The sequence below is a fragment of the Silurus meridionalis genome, chromosome 25 (genome assembly GCF_014805685.1).
Source record: "Silurus meridionalis isolate SWU-2019-XX chromosome 25, ASM1480568v1, whole genome shotgun sequence".
In the NCBI taxonomy this organism is placed as follows: Eukaryota; Metazoa; Chordata; class Actinopteri; order Siluriformes; family Siluridae; genus Silurus; species Silurus meridionalis.
Genome location: NC_060908.1, coordinates 4021120 through 4039021, shown reverse-complemented (window position 1 = coordinate 4039021; position 17902 = coordinate 4021120). Strand labels below are relative to the sequence as shown.

Sequence of the window (17902 nt, the reverse complement as noted above, 5' to 3'; positions counted from 1 at the left end):
TAATTAAACTCTAAAGATAGAGCCGTTCAAAATTGTGGAAACACCTCGTCTTTTATGGTTTTTGAGAAACATGTTCCTTTCGTTTTTATGCAACAAATTGGCTAAAGACAAACAACACATGAAATGGATAGTGAATAATTGGAAGAAAGTTCTGTGGACAGATGAGTCCAATTTTTTACATTTTTGGTTCTAACAGAAGAACTTGAGATGATGTCAACACCATGCAATTCCATCTGGACTGCGGCTCACTGTCTTGTACGGTGAAGTCGGTTCCAATGAGCCGTACAAACTTTAGAGAGCAGTCGGCAAAGAACAACACCTTTTGCAAGTTTTAAAAAGGCATGGCAGCGTATTTCACCTGAATGTTTGGAGAAATTAACTGTCCGGATTCCAAGAGTGTATAAAGCTGTTTTTCATGCTAAGGAAGGAATTTTTAATGAATATAAAGTGGAACATCTGTTAATATTTTGATTTGTTTGGTCGAGGTTAATCATCATACTGGTAAATGGCCGAGTTTGTTGCACAGAAATAAAAGGAACATGCATGTAATCACAACATAACATTTTAAACTTTACGAAAACAAGAGACAAAACATTCCATTACAGCACTACATTTAATAAAATTACTCTACACATTAAACCTTCTGCCATTTTCTATGTACTATATTTTTTAAATACACAAAATCCTCTTGGAAAGTTGGATTGAACCTATAGTTATATCACTGTGAATTTTCATTATCTGAACTTAAAACATTGAGCCATAATGCAACGTAGCTGCAAACAATGATGCACCCACCAGCATGCTTCACAAATAAGATAAGGTTCCATTACTTTTCTCCTCATATATTTTTATTTAATATATCCTAAAAATCTATACATAATAACTTATTTACAACAATATGGAATCTAACAGGAACCATATAATTCTACGTTGTCAGGAGGTAGACTTATTTACACTTGTAACATTTAATAGTGTGTAATACATACAACATACAATTTAACATTAAAAACTTGGTTCAAAACCTGCAGCAGCATGTCTTTCTACAGAATATCATATGACAAAAAAGATCCAATGTGTATAGCTGTCTAAATAGATATACACAATATCGACAAAAGTTTGTGGACAATTGACCATATGATTTTTATGTGCTTTTTGAATATCTTATTCCAAATTTAGTCGCCAGTTACTGTTATAATATCCTTCAGATGTCTGGGAAGATGTTCCACTACATTTTGTGGAGATTTGTGCTTATTTAGCCACAAGGGTGAAAAAGGTCAGGTACTGATGAAGGTGAGGTAAAGAGGCTTGGTGTACAATCAGTATCAACCAATTAATCCCAAAGGTGTTCAATAGGGTTGAGTTCAGAGCTCAATAGAAGATCACTCAAGAGCTTTTACTCCGACCCATGTAAAGCATATCTTCATGGAGCTGACTTTGTGCACAAGGGCATTGCTGAACCAGGTTTGGGTCTCCTAGATATCCAAAGACATCCTATACAATTGTGTATCTTCAGCTTTTGGCAACAGGCCGGAAAAGTCAGGTGTCCATATAATGTATGCTTAATATTGTATCATGTTCTGGATTATATCTGACTTCCATCTTCTAATCCTAAAATTGGCAAAAACAATTGTTTTTCACATCAAAGGTCAGTGTGATTGTAACTATACTATTTTTAATGGTAGAATACACAAGTCATTTGGTCAACTAAATAGATATGTACCTTACTAGCAACTGTATAACAGTGAGAAAGTGTAGTGCATACATAACATTTGTGCTTATCTTTGCACAAAAAATACTAAATAAGTTATCTATATTGGTTTTAGTCATTCATATGGAAAAAAAAATTGTCTCCAACTTATACGCTATACCAATTCTAACAGCACAGACCATGGACAAAGGAGCTGTAGGTGCTATTAATATTGTAAATGAGTCTGCTCTTTAAATCACCTCTTTAAAAAAAAATGCTGGGTTGAAAAATTACTAGATGGACAAAACAGTTGTCCAAAATTCATATGTGGTGACTAGAAAATAGGAACTCGTTTGGGTTAATCTGATCACTTGAATAGAGCTCACCAGTAAGAATCGACTCTTTTGGCTTCTAAACAACTCACTGCCAGTTTGTGTATTATGTGACCGGTTACTGTTTTTCTGTGTTTAACTAGGACTGGAATTTATTAATATTATATTATCTTTGAAGGAAGCCAAAGAAATTATATTGCCAACAACTACTAATAATAATAATAGTTAGTTGATTAGAAGCTAAAAGTGTCGACTGAATCACTATCAAATACAGTGCTGCCACCTGGTGGATGTGTTCCGAAATACAACCTTAACAGTTTTCAAATTTCTTGCTAAATCACAAAATATTAATATGGCATTTGGTTGCATTTAATGTTTTAAAAAATGTGCACATTTAAGTAGCCTTCATTTGGAGCAATCAATTAGTATACTCTAATTGACTGTGAAGTGACTCAACTGTAAAGGAATGTGACATCCTAATAAAAGTACCTAGTCAATAAATAATGTGAATATCAAAAATAAAAAAAACACAGCTGCTGTTTTAAAGTAAGCTAAAGTCCTCAAAATTCATTCTCATGATAGTGTCCTTCACAGCTGAAAAGATTAAACGGATATTGTTCGTGTCTGTGGCGCAAGTGAAATGTGAGTACAGACGCATGCCTGCCTCTTCAGAGTTCAGATCTTCAAACATTTTCCGGATGAACTTCATTGCGGCTTTTGCATCATTCTCTGGGCCTAAAGGGGGAAAAGATCACAAGGTTTTATGCAATATTTCCAACAATTTCTCTACTGCTATGGTAGAAAATGAGAAAGGAAAAACTTTGATTTGTTTAGAATGTTATATGATATTTGGACACACCTTCTTATTTCATGTTTTTTGTTCATTTATATTGTTTTTAACCTTGTGCATTAATACTGAAGATATTAAAATTATGACAAACAAACATGGAATCATAAAGTAAAAAAACAATTGTCAAATAACCATGAATATGTTTTATATTTTCAAATCTGTGCAAACCAGATGCGATGGCATGTCATTGCAAAATGCTTTGGCAGCCATGATGGTTAAATGTGCCCTGAGCTTTGACTAAATTATCAACAAAGCACCCCCACACAATCACACCTTCTCCTCCATGCTTCTCAGTGGGAACCACACGTTTAGGAAATGTAGTTTCCAGAACCATTAAACACGATGATAAAACAGGCTCTCGTGAGGACTGTCCCAGGAAAGAAAGACCAAGAGCTACCTCTGCTGCAGAGGATAATTTTGTTCGAATTACCAGCCTTCTGTTCAAGTGGCAGACATATTTCATCATCCAGTGTTCAGAGGAGACTGTGTGAGTCAGGCCTTCATATTTGAATTGCACCAACTATTACTTTAGAAGAACAACAAGTAGAAGAGACTTGCTTGGGCCAAGAAACACAAGTAATGGACATTAGGATCAATGGAAAACTGTACTTTGGTCTGATAAGTCCAAATTTGAGAATTTTGGTTCCAAACGCTGTGTCTTGTTAGTTGTGCAGAGGGTGAACAGACAGAATTTCTTGCTATAATATGGATTTGTACAGTAGTTGTAGTAGCATTAATATGGCTATTGAATTTGTACCCACCCTTTTTTATGCACAAGAGGACTGATGGTCTAAAGCACATTAAGAAATGACAAATTAAATCTTGACAAGGCACAACTGTTGATTGAAAGCCATTTCAGGTGATTACATTGTGAATCATATGAGAGAATGACATGTGTGCCAAGCTGTCATCAAAGCTAAATGTAGCTACTTTGGAAAATATAAAACATAGTCATATACATAGTCTTTAACACTTTTTATGTGTGTCTTTTTCATTTTTATATGCGTTATTTCATTGTTTGGATGTCTTTAGTATTAATGAACAAGGTTGAAAATAATACACATAAAGAAAAACCACTGAAGAAGAAGGTGTGTCCAAACTATTATCTGGTACGGTATACAGTATATTTATATTCTTTTCCACTATGACAATGCCACTGTGCATATTTAAATATAGTAGGAGTAGAATATCTTGAGTGTCCTGCTATAGAGCTCTGACCTCAACCCTACTGAACACTTTCGGGATGAATTGAAACACTGACCGCACCCCAGGCCTTCTCACCTAAATCAGTACTTGACTTTACTAAAACCCTGGGGGTTGAATGAACCCAAATCTCCAAGCACACTCCAAAATCTAGTGGAACATCTTCCCTGAAGAGTGGAGCTTACTATAACAGCAAACGGGGACTAAATGCAGAATGGGATGTTCAGAAAGCTCATACAAATATTGTGGTCAGGTATCCATATACTGTACTGTATAAAAAACAAATAAAATTACAAAATCTACTAACATTCCAGGAATGCAAATCTGATTACACTCAAATGGTAAAAACCTTTATTTAATTGTATTAGATAATGTAATATGATGGAAGGGTATTAATGTTTTTTTTCATCAACTCCACTGGAGTACATTCATTTTCTATCATAATTTACAGGATGTAAGCTTCAATAATACTGACAGTTCCTCAACCTCAGCTACAATCAGTCTCAACAGCAGTTGTGCATGTCAGTGCTTTCAAAAATTTTGACCATTTGGTTACTATTATTATTATTATTATTATTATTATTATTATTTATACCGATCTAGACAATTCACCCGAATCCCGAATAATACTCATTTGCACTGCCTATTTTCTGCTTTCTGCAACTATTTGATGTATTGAAATAATACATTTATCACTATATGTCTATTTGTGATATTTTGATAATTTGATATATCATGCAGCTCTGGACACAATGTTAAAACTGTACGCCTCTCACCATCGTATTCAGGATAGTAGTCAGCGAGTTTGGACTTGGTGATTTTCTCTTCAAGGAGATCCGTCTTGTTGAAAAAGATAATGATGGAGGTCCTTTGGAAATACGGGTAGCCAATGATGGTCTTAAAGAGCGCCTTACTCTCGTCCATGCGATTCTGCAAACAGGCAAAATGCATCGTTTAATCATTTTTACTCAGTTAAAGCAATCAAAGTAATTATACATCAGTCTGGGGCATCCCACCTCATTTGCACTCTCATACAGGACCTGGTCATACTCGTTCAGTGCCACCAGAAAAATAATAGAAGTCACATTTTCAAAACAGTGGATCCATTTCTTTCTCTCTGACCTCTGCCCTCCTACATCAACCATCCTGTAATAACAACATAGGTATTTAGACGGAATGGACAGAATCCACCTTAACATATTAAACATTTTTCTTTAGTTTTCTTCAAATTCGCACCTGAATACAACATTGCTAATGGTAAAAGGGTACTCAATGACTCCAGTGGTGCGAACCCGGACTCGGAGGATATCCTGCTCAGATGGAATATAATTCTGAGCTGATATTCGATCAATATCATCCAGGTAACTGCAAATTAAAATAAAATCATTTTAACCACAGATCCATGAATACAATATACACACAAACTCTAACCACTGCGATATTACACGCACATGAAGATTATATAGTAGTAAGATATACAGTACAGACACAACTGAGAAGCACAACTTACTATTGGGCTGAATCAGATAGCTGGTACTCTCTCCTGCGATCGTAGCACAGCTTCATTCTGGGATCTTGCCATACACTGCATATAGCCTCGGCGTAATGCTTATCCATAGAGGTCATTTGTTCTGGAGTTACACTAAGCAGCATCTCAGCATAACTCTGAAATGCACAAAAGAACTAAAAATGAGTCCCTTGTTTACTGTTTATGTACGGTCAGTTTTGGAGATGCTCTGACCCAGTCGTCTAGCCATCACAATTCGTCCCTTGATAACCAGTGTTATTCATTATGTCAGGTAGGTGTAATTTTATATATAAATTACACCTTCCAGACATAATATATATATATACACACTATATTGCCAAAAGTTTTGGGTCACCTGACTTTTCCAGTCATATGTGGTTCTTTCCCAAACTCGAAAAGCTAAAAGCACACAGTTGTATCCGTTGTCTTTGGGTGCAGTAGCATAAAATCTTCCCTTCATATAAACTAGGAGACCAAAACCTATTCCTGCATGACAATGCCCCAGTGCACAAAGCATACTCCATGAAGATATGCTCTGCATGGGTAAAGTGGAAGATCTTTGATCTAAACTCTATTGAACACCTTTGGGATGAACTTGAACGCTGACTGAACCCCAGCCCTCCTCACCTCACCTACATCACTACCTGAATTTACTAAAACCCTCGTGTCTGAATGAGCAAAAATCTCCACAAACACACTCTAAAATCTAGTGGAACCTCTTCCAAGAAGAGTGGAGAGAATTATAGGAGCAAATTGGGATTAATGTAGAATGTGATGTTTACAAAGGGCATACAATATTTATAAATGTAGGGTTGATTATATTTTGTAATTCTATTATCGAGCTTAGAATTAGAAGTAGTCTAATAATTGTGTAAACGCTCCAGTGCTTACAGAATTGTTTTCATTTTTGAACGTGATCTGTAATGTATTCATGGCTTCGATCATGGCTTGCACTGCAACAAATATATTCTCGAAGATGGGCCTGGTGAAGGTCTTCCTGTCATCCTCTGAGTAGCCTTTTCCATAAATTATCCTCATCTGCTTGATGAAGGTGCTTTTCCCACTCTCGCCTGTACCTGTGGATGTTCAAATGAGTCCTGATTTATAATTTGTACATTTAAATAGTATATATTTATGTTGTGTCACATGTGGAAAATAAATATATGAGACATGACAATAGACCCCAAAAAAGAGTCACAAGACTAAATCACGCAAGCATTCATGCATAAAGCTTAAAGGACAACGAAAGACAATGTTGATTTACATTTACGGCATTTAACAGATGCCCTTTTTATTTATTCAACTGAGCAGATAAGATGAAGAGGCCTTGCTCAGGGGCCCAGCAGTGGCAGCTCAGTGATGCTGGGATTTAAACACAACCTTCTGTTTAGACGTCCAATGTCTCAACCACAAAGCTGATTAACAGACATGAGAATCTAGTCAGGGTGCAGTGGTTTATATTAAGCTAGTAATTTGATTATACTTTGGGAAAACTAGGACCAACTAAATCTGTTTAAATGTTTTATAAATCAGTATAAACAACAACAATAATAACTGCATTAAAAAAACAACTTGCACAGCTGCCTTTGAGACTGATTATGAACTAGGATGATGTAGCTGAGGCTGAGGAACTGTAAGTTCATTGAAATTTCATATTAAATTCATATTTAAAATATGAATCTTCTGGTTCAGACTCAGTCCACATTTCAGATTTTAATCCAAATACAGATATGGATATTCGGAACGCTGAAAAGATAACGATACATTTTATGTCCTGTTTTTTTGCAGGGACATTATCAAGCTGAACATCAGGGTGAGTTCATCTCAGCCATCTCCCAGCCCAGAATTCTCGATCGGCAACAAACTCGATGATTTTGCAAATATATTATGACAATCATGCAAACATTTAAAAAAAAATTAAAGATAAGAGTGAACTATCAATTAGAAAGATATAGACAAAATGACAAACCCTGTCAATTCTAATGGTAATGTGTAGAAGATAAGACGGGGATTTGCATATACATTTTTTTTTGCATGAAGACGCAGATTAACTGATTAAAGCTTCTGGAAATTCATGTTTTTTGTGGCATAGCATTTACACACAAAACAGTGAAAAAGAGCAGTATATTCATTGGGTGTGTAAGCTAAACAAAAATTCATACAAATAGATACAAAGACATGAACATACCTAAAAGTAACAGCTTCACCTGCTTATCCTCTTGTTTTCTGGACATCCTGATCTGTCTTTCGATCTCTTGGTGGATTCTCTGAGCTTCACGCTCTTCACTCGTCATACAACAAAACTCCATTATGCCAAACCGAAGAAAATCAAGATCCAGGAGTAGTACAGTGAATAAAGAGAGTCAAGAAAGTGTCATTAAACGACTAAAACCAGAAACTGTTTGAGCAGATCATGAGCGATTATGACCGACGTGTCTGCCACACAGGTTATACCACAACCTGGCTATAAACGTGAGATGTCCCTCCTCTTGGTGTGACTGAGGCGTGTTAAACAGACGCATACTTCATATGAAGAAATGTTATTATTCTTCATTCCTTTCTCATGCCTCTTTATTCCCTCCCTAACTAAATCAGTATATTAATAACGAGAGGTTGTGGCTCATACACTAATCTTTTATTCTATAACAATGGATTAGAAAGAATTTTAGGTGACTGTTCTAGTGACAAATGTATGGAGTTACAGTGAAGAAACAAGGACTATTTATGAAGGAAATGGAGATACAATAAAGCTGTTTCTTTACAAAAAGTCGGAGGTCCATGACAATTTAGGTGGTTTTGAAAAGCTACAGACGTTGTTTTTGATGCTCCTTATGCTGGCGAGAGCATAAAAAAGAAACACACTTCATTGTTTTCTCAAATACTTCCCAGAAGATCTCGGCACGTGAAAGGAATGCACCGTAGGTTCACGTGTGCCTCACTATTCAAGTTTAACTGCTTTAACTTTCATGATTTGCTTCCAGAAGCTCCAGAGGTTTCGGATTTCTTCGGCATTCCAGCAAAAGGACGTCACGTGCTGTAGATCGATTTACATGCAAGATGGCTGGCAAATATTCATGAATAGTGGACAATAAATGCCTACTATTTAAACCTATTGTGTGCAGGCTAAACAGGAACATTGTGAGATTTTGCTTCGTATCATCTTACGTTACAGTCTGCGCCAACTAAATCATTAGATCTCAAATACCACATAAAAGTGACACCTTTACAGGGATAACAAGCATGTGAAGTTTAATTCGAGTCCTTTTTAGGAATGATTGAAACACCAGAAAATTAACACCACCAGCCCATGAGGGGGATAAAAAAAAATTCATCATGGTTCATTTTCTAGAACATTCCAATTGCAAATATCACAAATCAGCATTTTTTAAATATTTTATATATATGAAACCATTTGGGATGAAAAAATGAGGTTAAATGAAAGATCGCATTGTCCCAAAAAGCTCGATTTTTTTTTTTTTTTTGGAGGAACATCATGTAGGAATCCTCGATCATTCCCAAATACACTTGAAATTTAAACACTGATTGTACATCCTAATTTCATGATTAAGGAAATATACTGTAGTGGTGAAAGTGGCACTAGAAGATTCGGTCCATCTGTAAACCAGGAAATGTTTTTGGTGGCCACCTTAGATACCCAGCAGTGAAACACTAAATTGGGTGAACGATTGATGAAATACTGCTGTCTTACTGTTAGAGAGTGAACAATTGGACAACTTTCTAAGAACAAATAAGAAATCTGGAAAACGATACAAACAGATGGGGGTGTGTGTTTCTAAAAAATAACGTCTGACATTAGTGAAGCGTATATTCCTTTAACAATATATAAGAAGCACACTTATAAGCAAAATGTGGCACCACTCAACTCTAAACCATTCACTTCTAATTACCATAAAGACAGCAAAAAAGGCGTCTTGGAGAAGAAACCACACCCATTGCTGATCCTGATCTGTGTCCTCAGACCTTGAACAGAAAATAGTCACCGGTTGAAGTACTTAAATACAATGGAGGAGATAATTAGGTGTGTCATAACTTTCTAGCACCTCTTGATCCTCTGATCCTTAATTAGTAATTAACCAGGTGTGTACATTCTTCAACTCGTGCATGGAGAGCGAAGCGCATTCGAGAAAGGAAACCGTAAAAGTTCACCATGGCTGAGCATGCGGTTAAGCCGATTGTGAAAAAACGTCCCCCAGCGTCGTTTTTTTTGTATCTCAAATGAAAAATCGTGATGTTGGACCCTGCAAACAAGCTCCAAAGTGCAAATAAATTACGCAGTAGTGAGCAGGTTGTATTCATTGATATTATTGTCCAAAGACAAAATGGTAAATCAGTCTCCAATTTGTCCTTGAGAGGGGGTGGCGGTGAGGGGTGGGGGACGACGACGACTCAGCGTCACCCCACGCGTGTCGTTTTTCAAAGTTAAGCTCAAGCTGCAGGGACGCCACGGGTTTGTTCGTCCGTTTACACCAGATTGTACTCCTTCAGGTTGAGCTGTAAGATGGTGTCCTTGACTGCGGCGAAGACGAATCGGATGTTTTCCGTGTCTGTCGCGCATGTGAAGTGCGAATAGATGATTTTGTCGCTGTCGGGATTCAGGTCGACGAACAACTTCAGGATGAACTCTCCCCCTGCTTGAGCGTCTCTCTGGGGACCTGAGAGTGAAAACGAGAAAAGAGAGCAAACAGAAGAAAAAATAATAATGTGAAATTTGATACTATGTTTATATAATCCATTATGTTATGAAATGAGGCAACGCACGATACGGACAAAAGTATTGGGACACCTGAATTTTCCAGCCATAGCTGGTTCTTTGCAAACTGTAATTATTAAGGTTAGAACTGTATATGGATTTAAATGCATACAATTTTCCCTTGAACTGTGAGAACCAGAACTGTTACAGCATGACACCGACAATGTGCACAAAGCAAGCTCCATGAAAATATGCTTAACATGGATTGGAGTGGAAAATCTTGAGGGGCCTGCTGCTGGACGCTGACTGCACCCCCAGGCCTCCTCACCTCACTTACACCAGTACCTGACTTTACACTTTTACATTCGCCAGAAGAATAACGGCAGAAATCGCATACCATTTTGTCAGTATAGTGTGTAGATGGCGGTCTCAATTCTTGAAATGATAACACATTATTCAATGTAGTGTTACTGTGCAATACATGAGCACACTCACCATACAACTGCAGTTCAAGCAATAATTTAATTAGAGCCTATCAAGTGTCACTAGTGCAATGAATAAAAACAAGCACGTATACGATGACGGCATTTGGGAGACATCCTTATCCAGAGCGATTTACATTTATCACATTCATACAAATGAGCAGTTGAGGGTTAAGGGCCTTGCTCAGGGGCCCAGAAGTGGCCCCTCAGTGTTGCTGGGGTTTAAACTCAAGACCTTAGGATTCTACGTCCAATGCGTTACCCCGTAAGCTACCACCTTCCCAATGTACACCTTCCTACCATATATAGTAGCAGTGACCCATCTGAAATATTCAGACCATCTTGGTTCTAATCTGAACACATCTGACCCAAGAAGAAGCAGAGACGACAATGTCTTCACCCGCCAAACAAGAACACACATACATCAGCTTTACGATCCAGATTTCAAACCCACTCACTTACCATCATACTCAGGAAAGTAATCTACAAGATGTGAAAACATGATTTTCTCCTCCAGCAGGTCTTTCTTGTTCAAGAACAAAATGACGGATGAATTCTGGAACCAGGGATACGTTATGATCGTCCGAAATAGCGCTTTGCTTTCCTCCATTCGATTCTATTGAAAAAGGGGGAAAAAAAGAGAGCAGGGACCGTTTTAAACCACAGAACATCCAGAGACGAGACGAGTTACTTATACAACATTTATACATGAAAACAAACACGCAACAAAAATATATTGTATATATTATATGGACAAATTTTGTGGAAACATCACAATAAAAGATCCATATGTGCTTCTCAATTTGCTGTTGTAATATCCTCCACTCTTCTGGGAAGATGTTCCACTAGATTTGGGAATGTGCTTGTGGAGATTTGTGGAGATTTGTTCAGCCACAGAGGTGTTAGTAAAGTGAGGTACTGATGTAGGTGAGGTGAGGTGAGGTGAGGTGAGGAGGCCTGAGGTTTAGTCAGCATTCGAATTCATCTCAAAAGTGTTCGATAGGGTTTATAGCTCTATATCAAGTCACTCAAGATCTTCCACTCCAACCCATGTAAAGCATGGAGCAGGCTTTGTGCACAGGGACATTGTCATGCTGGAGCAAATGAAGGGCGAATTTGATGCTTCTGTATCCAAAGACATCATCAACAATTGTTTGCGAAACACATATGCCTGGAAAAATCAGGTGTCCCAATACTTTTGTTTAATAATGTATCATGCCTGTGACCAGAAAGTTTTTTTTTCTTTTGTGGAATCAGTTATTTCTTTCACAACCAATCAAGAGAATACTGAGAACAAGGTTCAAAACACAATTGTTCCTATCTAGGAGTAATCTAGAATCAATAATCCACCTACTCGCATTGCTTGGAAAATGGGAAGAAACCAGACTACACAAAGGAAACCCAGATTCACAGTATCTTGATCTCACGGTTACACAGTGCTGAATAAGATTTTCGATTACTAATCTCTTAAACAAACATTAAATGTTTATTAGGTGTTCCTCAGAATCCAGGCATCTCATTAAAAGATCTGAGCACTAGTCTATGGGTAAATACTCTGGCACTCCCTGCTGAAAGAAGAGTGAAAAACAAACCTCGTTATCGGATTCAACCAGGACCTGGTCGTATTCGCTCAGCGCCACCAGAAACATGATGGAGGTGACGTTTTCGAAGCAGTGGATCCACTTGCGTCTCTCGGACCGCTGCCCGCCAACATCCACCATTCTGGACCAAACAAGAGTAATCAGTGACTAAGCAATAAATCTCACAGACAGCGCAGACAATAGGAGAAAACATTTCAAACAACAAATAAACAGGCGTACCTGAATATGACGCTGTGTAGGTCAAAAGGGTACTCGATGATTCCCGTGGTGGGAACTCTGACCCTCAGGATGTCCTGCTGCGTGGGTACGTACGACACCTCGGCAATCCGATCCAACGAATTCAAGTAGCTGAAAAGTACAGATCGAGATTTCACTTCCGATGATCAGTATGGCTTTAAAACTGAAAGATCACTACACTGGAAAGGAATGGAAAGCTAAAAATCCCCGATTTACCCCCTGACCTGCTTTTGCTACTGTAGGTTTCACACCTCCCATTTGTTGGTCACGTTCTCTTTCTAACCTTAATTGACATTGGCTTGAAATGGAAACATTGTGTCTGCATCCAACCAGAAACAGGAAGCTTCAGCAAAAGAACTCAAAACTATTCACGGATATACAGAAGTGAGAAATCAGGTGTGACCGGGTGCATTAACAGCCACCAGTTTGAGTCCTCGGTCTCCATTTTATGAACTGGCGGACATGAGGGCGATAGATTTCATGTCTCAAGCTGAAGAAACCAGAACCAAAGGACTCAAGGAGGCAACAATTCATTGATGTACTCACTATTTGGTCGAATCTGAGAGCTGGTATTCTCTCCTTCGATCGTAGCACTCCTGGATTCCTGGGTCGTTCCATAAACTCTTAATGGCATCTACATACGGACTTACGAACGCCGAAACCTTCTCTACGTCCACTTCTCGAACAACGTTTGCGTTGCCCTAAAAAAAAAAAAAAAAAAGTCGTGAATTTAAAAAAATAATCATAAAAAGCCTTCGTGTGATATTAGAGTTATAACGATATGCATATAAACAAACAATAAATCTGGTTATTGACGGCTAAATCAAAACCACGATAAAGTTTTGTCTGAGGACGAGACCTATTATTGTGTTACTGCAGAAAAGTTTGAAATGTTCTGTAACTTAAAAAAAAAAAAAAAAGTAAAGAAAATAGGTTTGCCTTTAGGACCCTCCAGAAATAGAAACGAGCACCAGGACTTTTCTGTAGGGCTTTGAATTCATATAATTAATTTTACGACCTGGAGGGATAACCTCATTACGGCTGCACTGTGTGATTAACCGAAGTTACAGACTCTCATCTTATTTGTTTCATGACTTGCTTTACTTCAAAACAAAGATGAGTCTATGGGGGAAAATCGGACCATCGAGAGCAAATTAACGAAACGTTTGGGCATTTAGATCAGGGACGTCAGACACGTTTTAGCTAAACAGGGTCAAGTGGGCAGAACCAAAGATCTCTTCATTCAGTCAACACCATTACTATCCAGAACTTATTCTAGAGTTATTAATCCCCCCATTAGAACCGGTTTAAATTTGACACACATGATGATCTGACTCGTAACGGCTTGATGCGCTTTCTTTATCGTGTATAGCTGCAAATCTTGTCTTCTTCTCCGAGACCTGGTTAATGAATTGCCGAACATTTCCAGTACCCACACCCACAGCTTGACTCGTCTCTCGGCGAATAGGACGACTTTACCTCGTTGCGCTCGTATTTGTAAGGAATCTGGAGGGTGTCCATGGCTCGAATCATGGCCTGAACAGACATGAATATGTTCTGATAGACCAGCTTGGTGAAGCCTTTCTTGTCCTCCTCCGAGTAGCCCGAACCGTGAATGATTCTCATCTGCTTGATGAAGGTGCTCTTGCCGCTTTCACCCGTCCCTACAGCGGAGATGGATTTAAGGAGTTTAACATATGCAGGAAGTGTTGCACAATAAAATAGTAAAAAACACACACACATTTACACACTCACACAAGACCATCCTGAAATGGAGGTTGAGAAATTACAAAAAAATTGAGACAGCCAAAGTTTTACACCAGACACCTATGAATGCCAAAATGTCCACCTGCTGAACACGTGCAGGCGTAAGCAGGCTGCACAACCGAGCCAATGTGTGGATTTACATATTTCTCTAAATGGACAGCGGGCAATTCCAAGACTTCCCTAATCGCCTATAGATGCTTCCAAGTGTGCAACACCTTAGTGACTGACTAATGGTTTTATTTTTCTGTACAATATCTTAATAATTAGATTCTTGCAATGCAAACAATGGGGCACTTTTACTACAAGGATATTACACACCTGAGATTAAATGGACATAATCTAATCCAGGTTTATGATATAATAGATAGCTGTCTGAACTTCTACATTTGCTCAAATCCACCATTACAATTTTTCTACAAAATGCACATTTATGCTACATGCATATTTTTACATACACACACCTTTTTGCTGCAATATATGTTTCCACCCCAAACAATGCACATTTATGGCAAGGTATTTTCTAACTCACAAACGTTTTTAAAACGTATGGCTGTCCAAGCAACTACATTAGCTTAACTGCACTAATATGTTTTCCCCTTAATGCACATTCATGGCATATCTGATATTCTCTCTCTCTCTCTCTCTCTCTCTCTCTCTCTCTCTCTCTCTCTCTCTCTCTCACACACACACACATTTTTATAATGCTTTTAGATATGACTGTCCGAGGACCACATTTGTTCTACTGCACCATTTTTTTCCCCACCAATATGCATATTTATGGCATGTGATTTTCACACAAGCAAACACTTTTCATAATGAAATGTATCTGGCTGTCCAAGCACCACATTTGTTCAATTGCAAAAAAAAATTATAATAATAAAAAAATTAATAAAGGTCTCAAATGTACATTTATGGCACGTGATTTTCTCTCTCTCACACACACAAACAAGTGGAGCAATTTGCCAAACTCACAGTTATATATACACACACACACACACACACACACACACACACACATATGTATATGTACGTATATGTACAAGTACGAAAATAATTGGCACGTGATTCTCACACACTCTCTCACACACACACCGAGTTTTGCATAACAAACCGCAGCCAGTTCGAGCAATCAGACGCGATTTCTGACTTTCATTTCATTCCCCCCTATTCCCTCTCTCCTCTCTATCCGCGTGTGTCGGCCTTCGTACCGAGCAGCAGCAGCTTGAGCTCGCGGCGGGAGTCCTTCTTGTCCCGGCGCAGATGCCGCTCGATCTCGTCGTTGATCCGCCTCGCTTCCTTCGCCTCCTCGCTCAGACAACACGCCATGATGGAGTCCAGAGTCATGGTTCTTCTCGGGGTTTTTTTTTATTGCGTTTTAAAAGTTTCTCTGAGCAAAAATACACGTTATGGGTGAAGATCAAGCGAGTCTGGAGCTCGAGAAGAAGAAGAGTCGAGAAGAAGTAGCAGCCTTAGTTTTCCTGTAGTTTTATCAGTCCAGAGTGGAGAAGAAGAAAGGAGGAGGAGGAGAAGATGGACGATCTATGCAACGTCCAAGCAAATTCAGGAAATATTTGTATTTTTACTTATGTATCAAAACAAAAAGATAAAAGCAAACAAAACGAGACCCGAAGTGGGACACGCGCATATCTCTCTCTCTCTCTCTAATTATATAAACATCAATCTCAGTTTGCAATCCACAGATCAGTTGTTCACTCCGTATCTGATCGGATTTCTAAACCCCCACCAGAAAACATTTTATGGTTAAAATCGTGGGGGAAAAAATCCGAATTAAAAAATGATCATCCATCCGCTTGAATGCATTTTCATTTTTATAATCCGGATGCATGGAAATCATGAGGTTTTCCTCATATGTGTGTATATATAGTCTCACACACACACACTCGGGCGTGGTAAAAAAAAAAAAAAAAAAAAGCTGAATATGGCGGAGTTTCACTATTCACAATTCCCTTCCGACCACCAGAACGGAGCAGTTGAGTTACAGGAAAAAAATCCGCCTCGAAAACATCTCCAGGCGTGGACGTGGGTTGACTGGAGAGGAAAATCAAAAACAAAAAGAGGAACCCTTCCAAACCGAAAAAAAATCTAATCAACTTAAAATCCAATCCATCCGATTTGAAATCATGAAACCATTTCTGTGCATCTACAATCCGGTTTATTACAGTCGAAGAACATTTGCTTTCAGCTCTTCCATATGTAATTGCATTACATGGCTGCATCCACTCCCTGCTTCTGCTCTGCCATGTGACGTCTCTCAGAGAGGAAGCAGCTCCACACACATACACAGCAAAAGACCTCACACACACACCCACACACTGATACACCCTTTACACTAATCTGTAATTCATTTCACTTTTTTACATCTAAAGTCACTCATTCACTATTAAGGTGATTATATCACTTTATATAGATATAGATATAGATATATTTCTAGCCAGATGGAAAACAGAATAGCCAGCTACAATAATTCCTTTCACTGTTTACCTTTTCCGATTTTTTTTGTTGTAAAATCCGAATTTATTTTTCTCAATATGAAAATATGAGTTCACACGATCATATCAGATCATTTTGTCAAATTTTACTATCCTCATCCACACACCCTGACTTTTACTTTCACTCACTGGGAGCAGTGCTGCCATCTACCGACTAAAGCTGAACATGCAGGAGGTCAAATGTTTGTGGACACCCGAGTCTCAAACAAACCAACATCTGCCCAGTATCGTGAGTTGCATGTTACAAAGGAATGTGTCAGGTTGTGCTGGTGCTATAAATATATGAAATTCTCAAAAAAGTTTTTGGTTTGCCTTCTGAAATTTGAAGGATGAAAATCAAGGATCCTGATGGGGGAAAAAATTGAAAAAATTGAAGTTCAAATTGGTTTCCAATACAGTTATAATTACTAACCATTAGGGACTGTTATGAGGTCATGAAGCATCTAGATTCCAGGAATTATCTACAAATGCTTCATCAGATTGATGAGAATGATTTAATAAACAGGATGTACAAGAATCAAATCATCATCAAATCATCCTCATTGAACCAAGAAACGATTGTAGAAACTTACTGGACGTCTTAATAGTCCCTAATGGTGTCCAGTAGATCCAAAGATGTGATCTTTAACTTGCCAAATGTGTTTTGTTGGTACTTAATGCCATCCACTAGACATCCCATGCCACCAATTGAAGGCAACAAATTACCAGTGAAGACCCACATTAAAACCAGTTATAGCTATTAAAATAATTCTATGATGGTTTAAAGGATTTTTAATTTTATTTTTTCATGGGGACAGGGGGTGCATTTAAATCATCTCCCTCAGCTGTAAATCAGTAAAATGTGCACACGGGTTTGGGCACTAGTGTTAGCCGGCTCAGTATACATTGACACACTGATTACTCAATTTCCGGCAACATGACCACAACCACAATGTCACCACTGTCATTTTTTCAGCAACACGCACTGCTGATTTCTTTCTGACATCATTTTATA

General features: G+C 38.2%; 2 protein-coding genes across 2 annotated transcripts; both read right to left on the bottom strand.

Annotated features, from left to right (window-relative positions):
• Window positions 1-634: 634 nt before the first annotated feature.
• On the bottom strand, window positions 635-8688 carry LOC124378885 (guanine nucleotide-binding protein subunit alpha-11-like). The gene is made up of 7 exons (XM_046838695.1): window positions 7789-8688; window positions 6492-6676; window positions 5583-5737; window positions 5309-5437; window positions 5089-5218; window positions 4849-5002; window positions 635-2754 (listed from the first exon to the last, which is right to left on the bottom strand). The coding sequence occupies exons 1-7, from the start codon at window positions 7907-7909 to the stop codon at window positions 2561-2563; spliced, it is 1068 nt and encodes a 355-aa protein (XP_046694651.1). The 5' UTR covers window positions 7910-8688; the 3' UTR covers window positions 635-2560.
• A 144-nt stretch (window positions 8689-8832) lies between these two features.
• Window positions 8833-16678, bottom strand: gnaq (guanine nucleotide binding protein (G protein), q polypeptide). Its single transcript, XM_046838694.1, has 7 exons — window positions 15607-16678; window positions 14111-14295; window positions 13178-13332; window positions 12614-12742; window positions 12386-12515; window positions 11256-11409; window positions 8833-10273 (listed from the first exon to the last, which is right to left on the bottom strand). Exons 1-7 carry the CDS (start codon window positions 15740-15742, stop codon window positions 10083-10085), a joined length of 1080 nt encoding a protein of 359 aa, XP_046694650.1. The 5' UTR covers window positions 15743-16678; the 3' UTR covers window positions 8833-10082.
• Window positions 16679-17902: the final 1224 nt, after the last annotated feature.

Bases quoted from the DNA above. Each gene is read 5' to 3' on its own strand.
- gnaq (XM_046838694.1), bottom strand. From the start codon at position 15,742: ATGACTCTGGACTCCATCATGGCGTGTTGTCTGAGCGAGGAGGCGAAG. The intron at 14,296-15,606 runs GTACGAAGGCCG...TCTCCGCTGTAG, and splicing joins GCTCAAGCTGCTGCTGCTCG to GGACGGGTGAAAGCGGCAAG. The intron at 11,410-12,385 runs GTTTGTTTTTCA...CTTTTTCAATAG, and splicing joins TGGTTGAATCCGATAACGAG to AATCGAATGGAGGAAAGCAA.
- LOC124378885 (XM_046838695.1), bottom strand. From the start codon at position 7,909: ATGGAGTTTTGTTGTATGACGAGTGAAGAGCGTGAAGCTCAGAGAATC. The intron at 6,677-7,788 runs GTATGTTCATGT...GAACATCCACAG, and splicing joins GGTGAAGCTGTTACTTTTAG to GTACAGGCGAGAGTGGGAAA. The intron at 2,755-4,848 runs GTGAGAGGCGTA...TTCCCCCTTTAG, and splicing joins CTACTATCCTGAATACGATG to GCCCAGAGAATGATGCAAAA.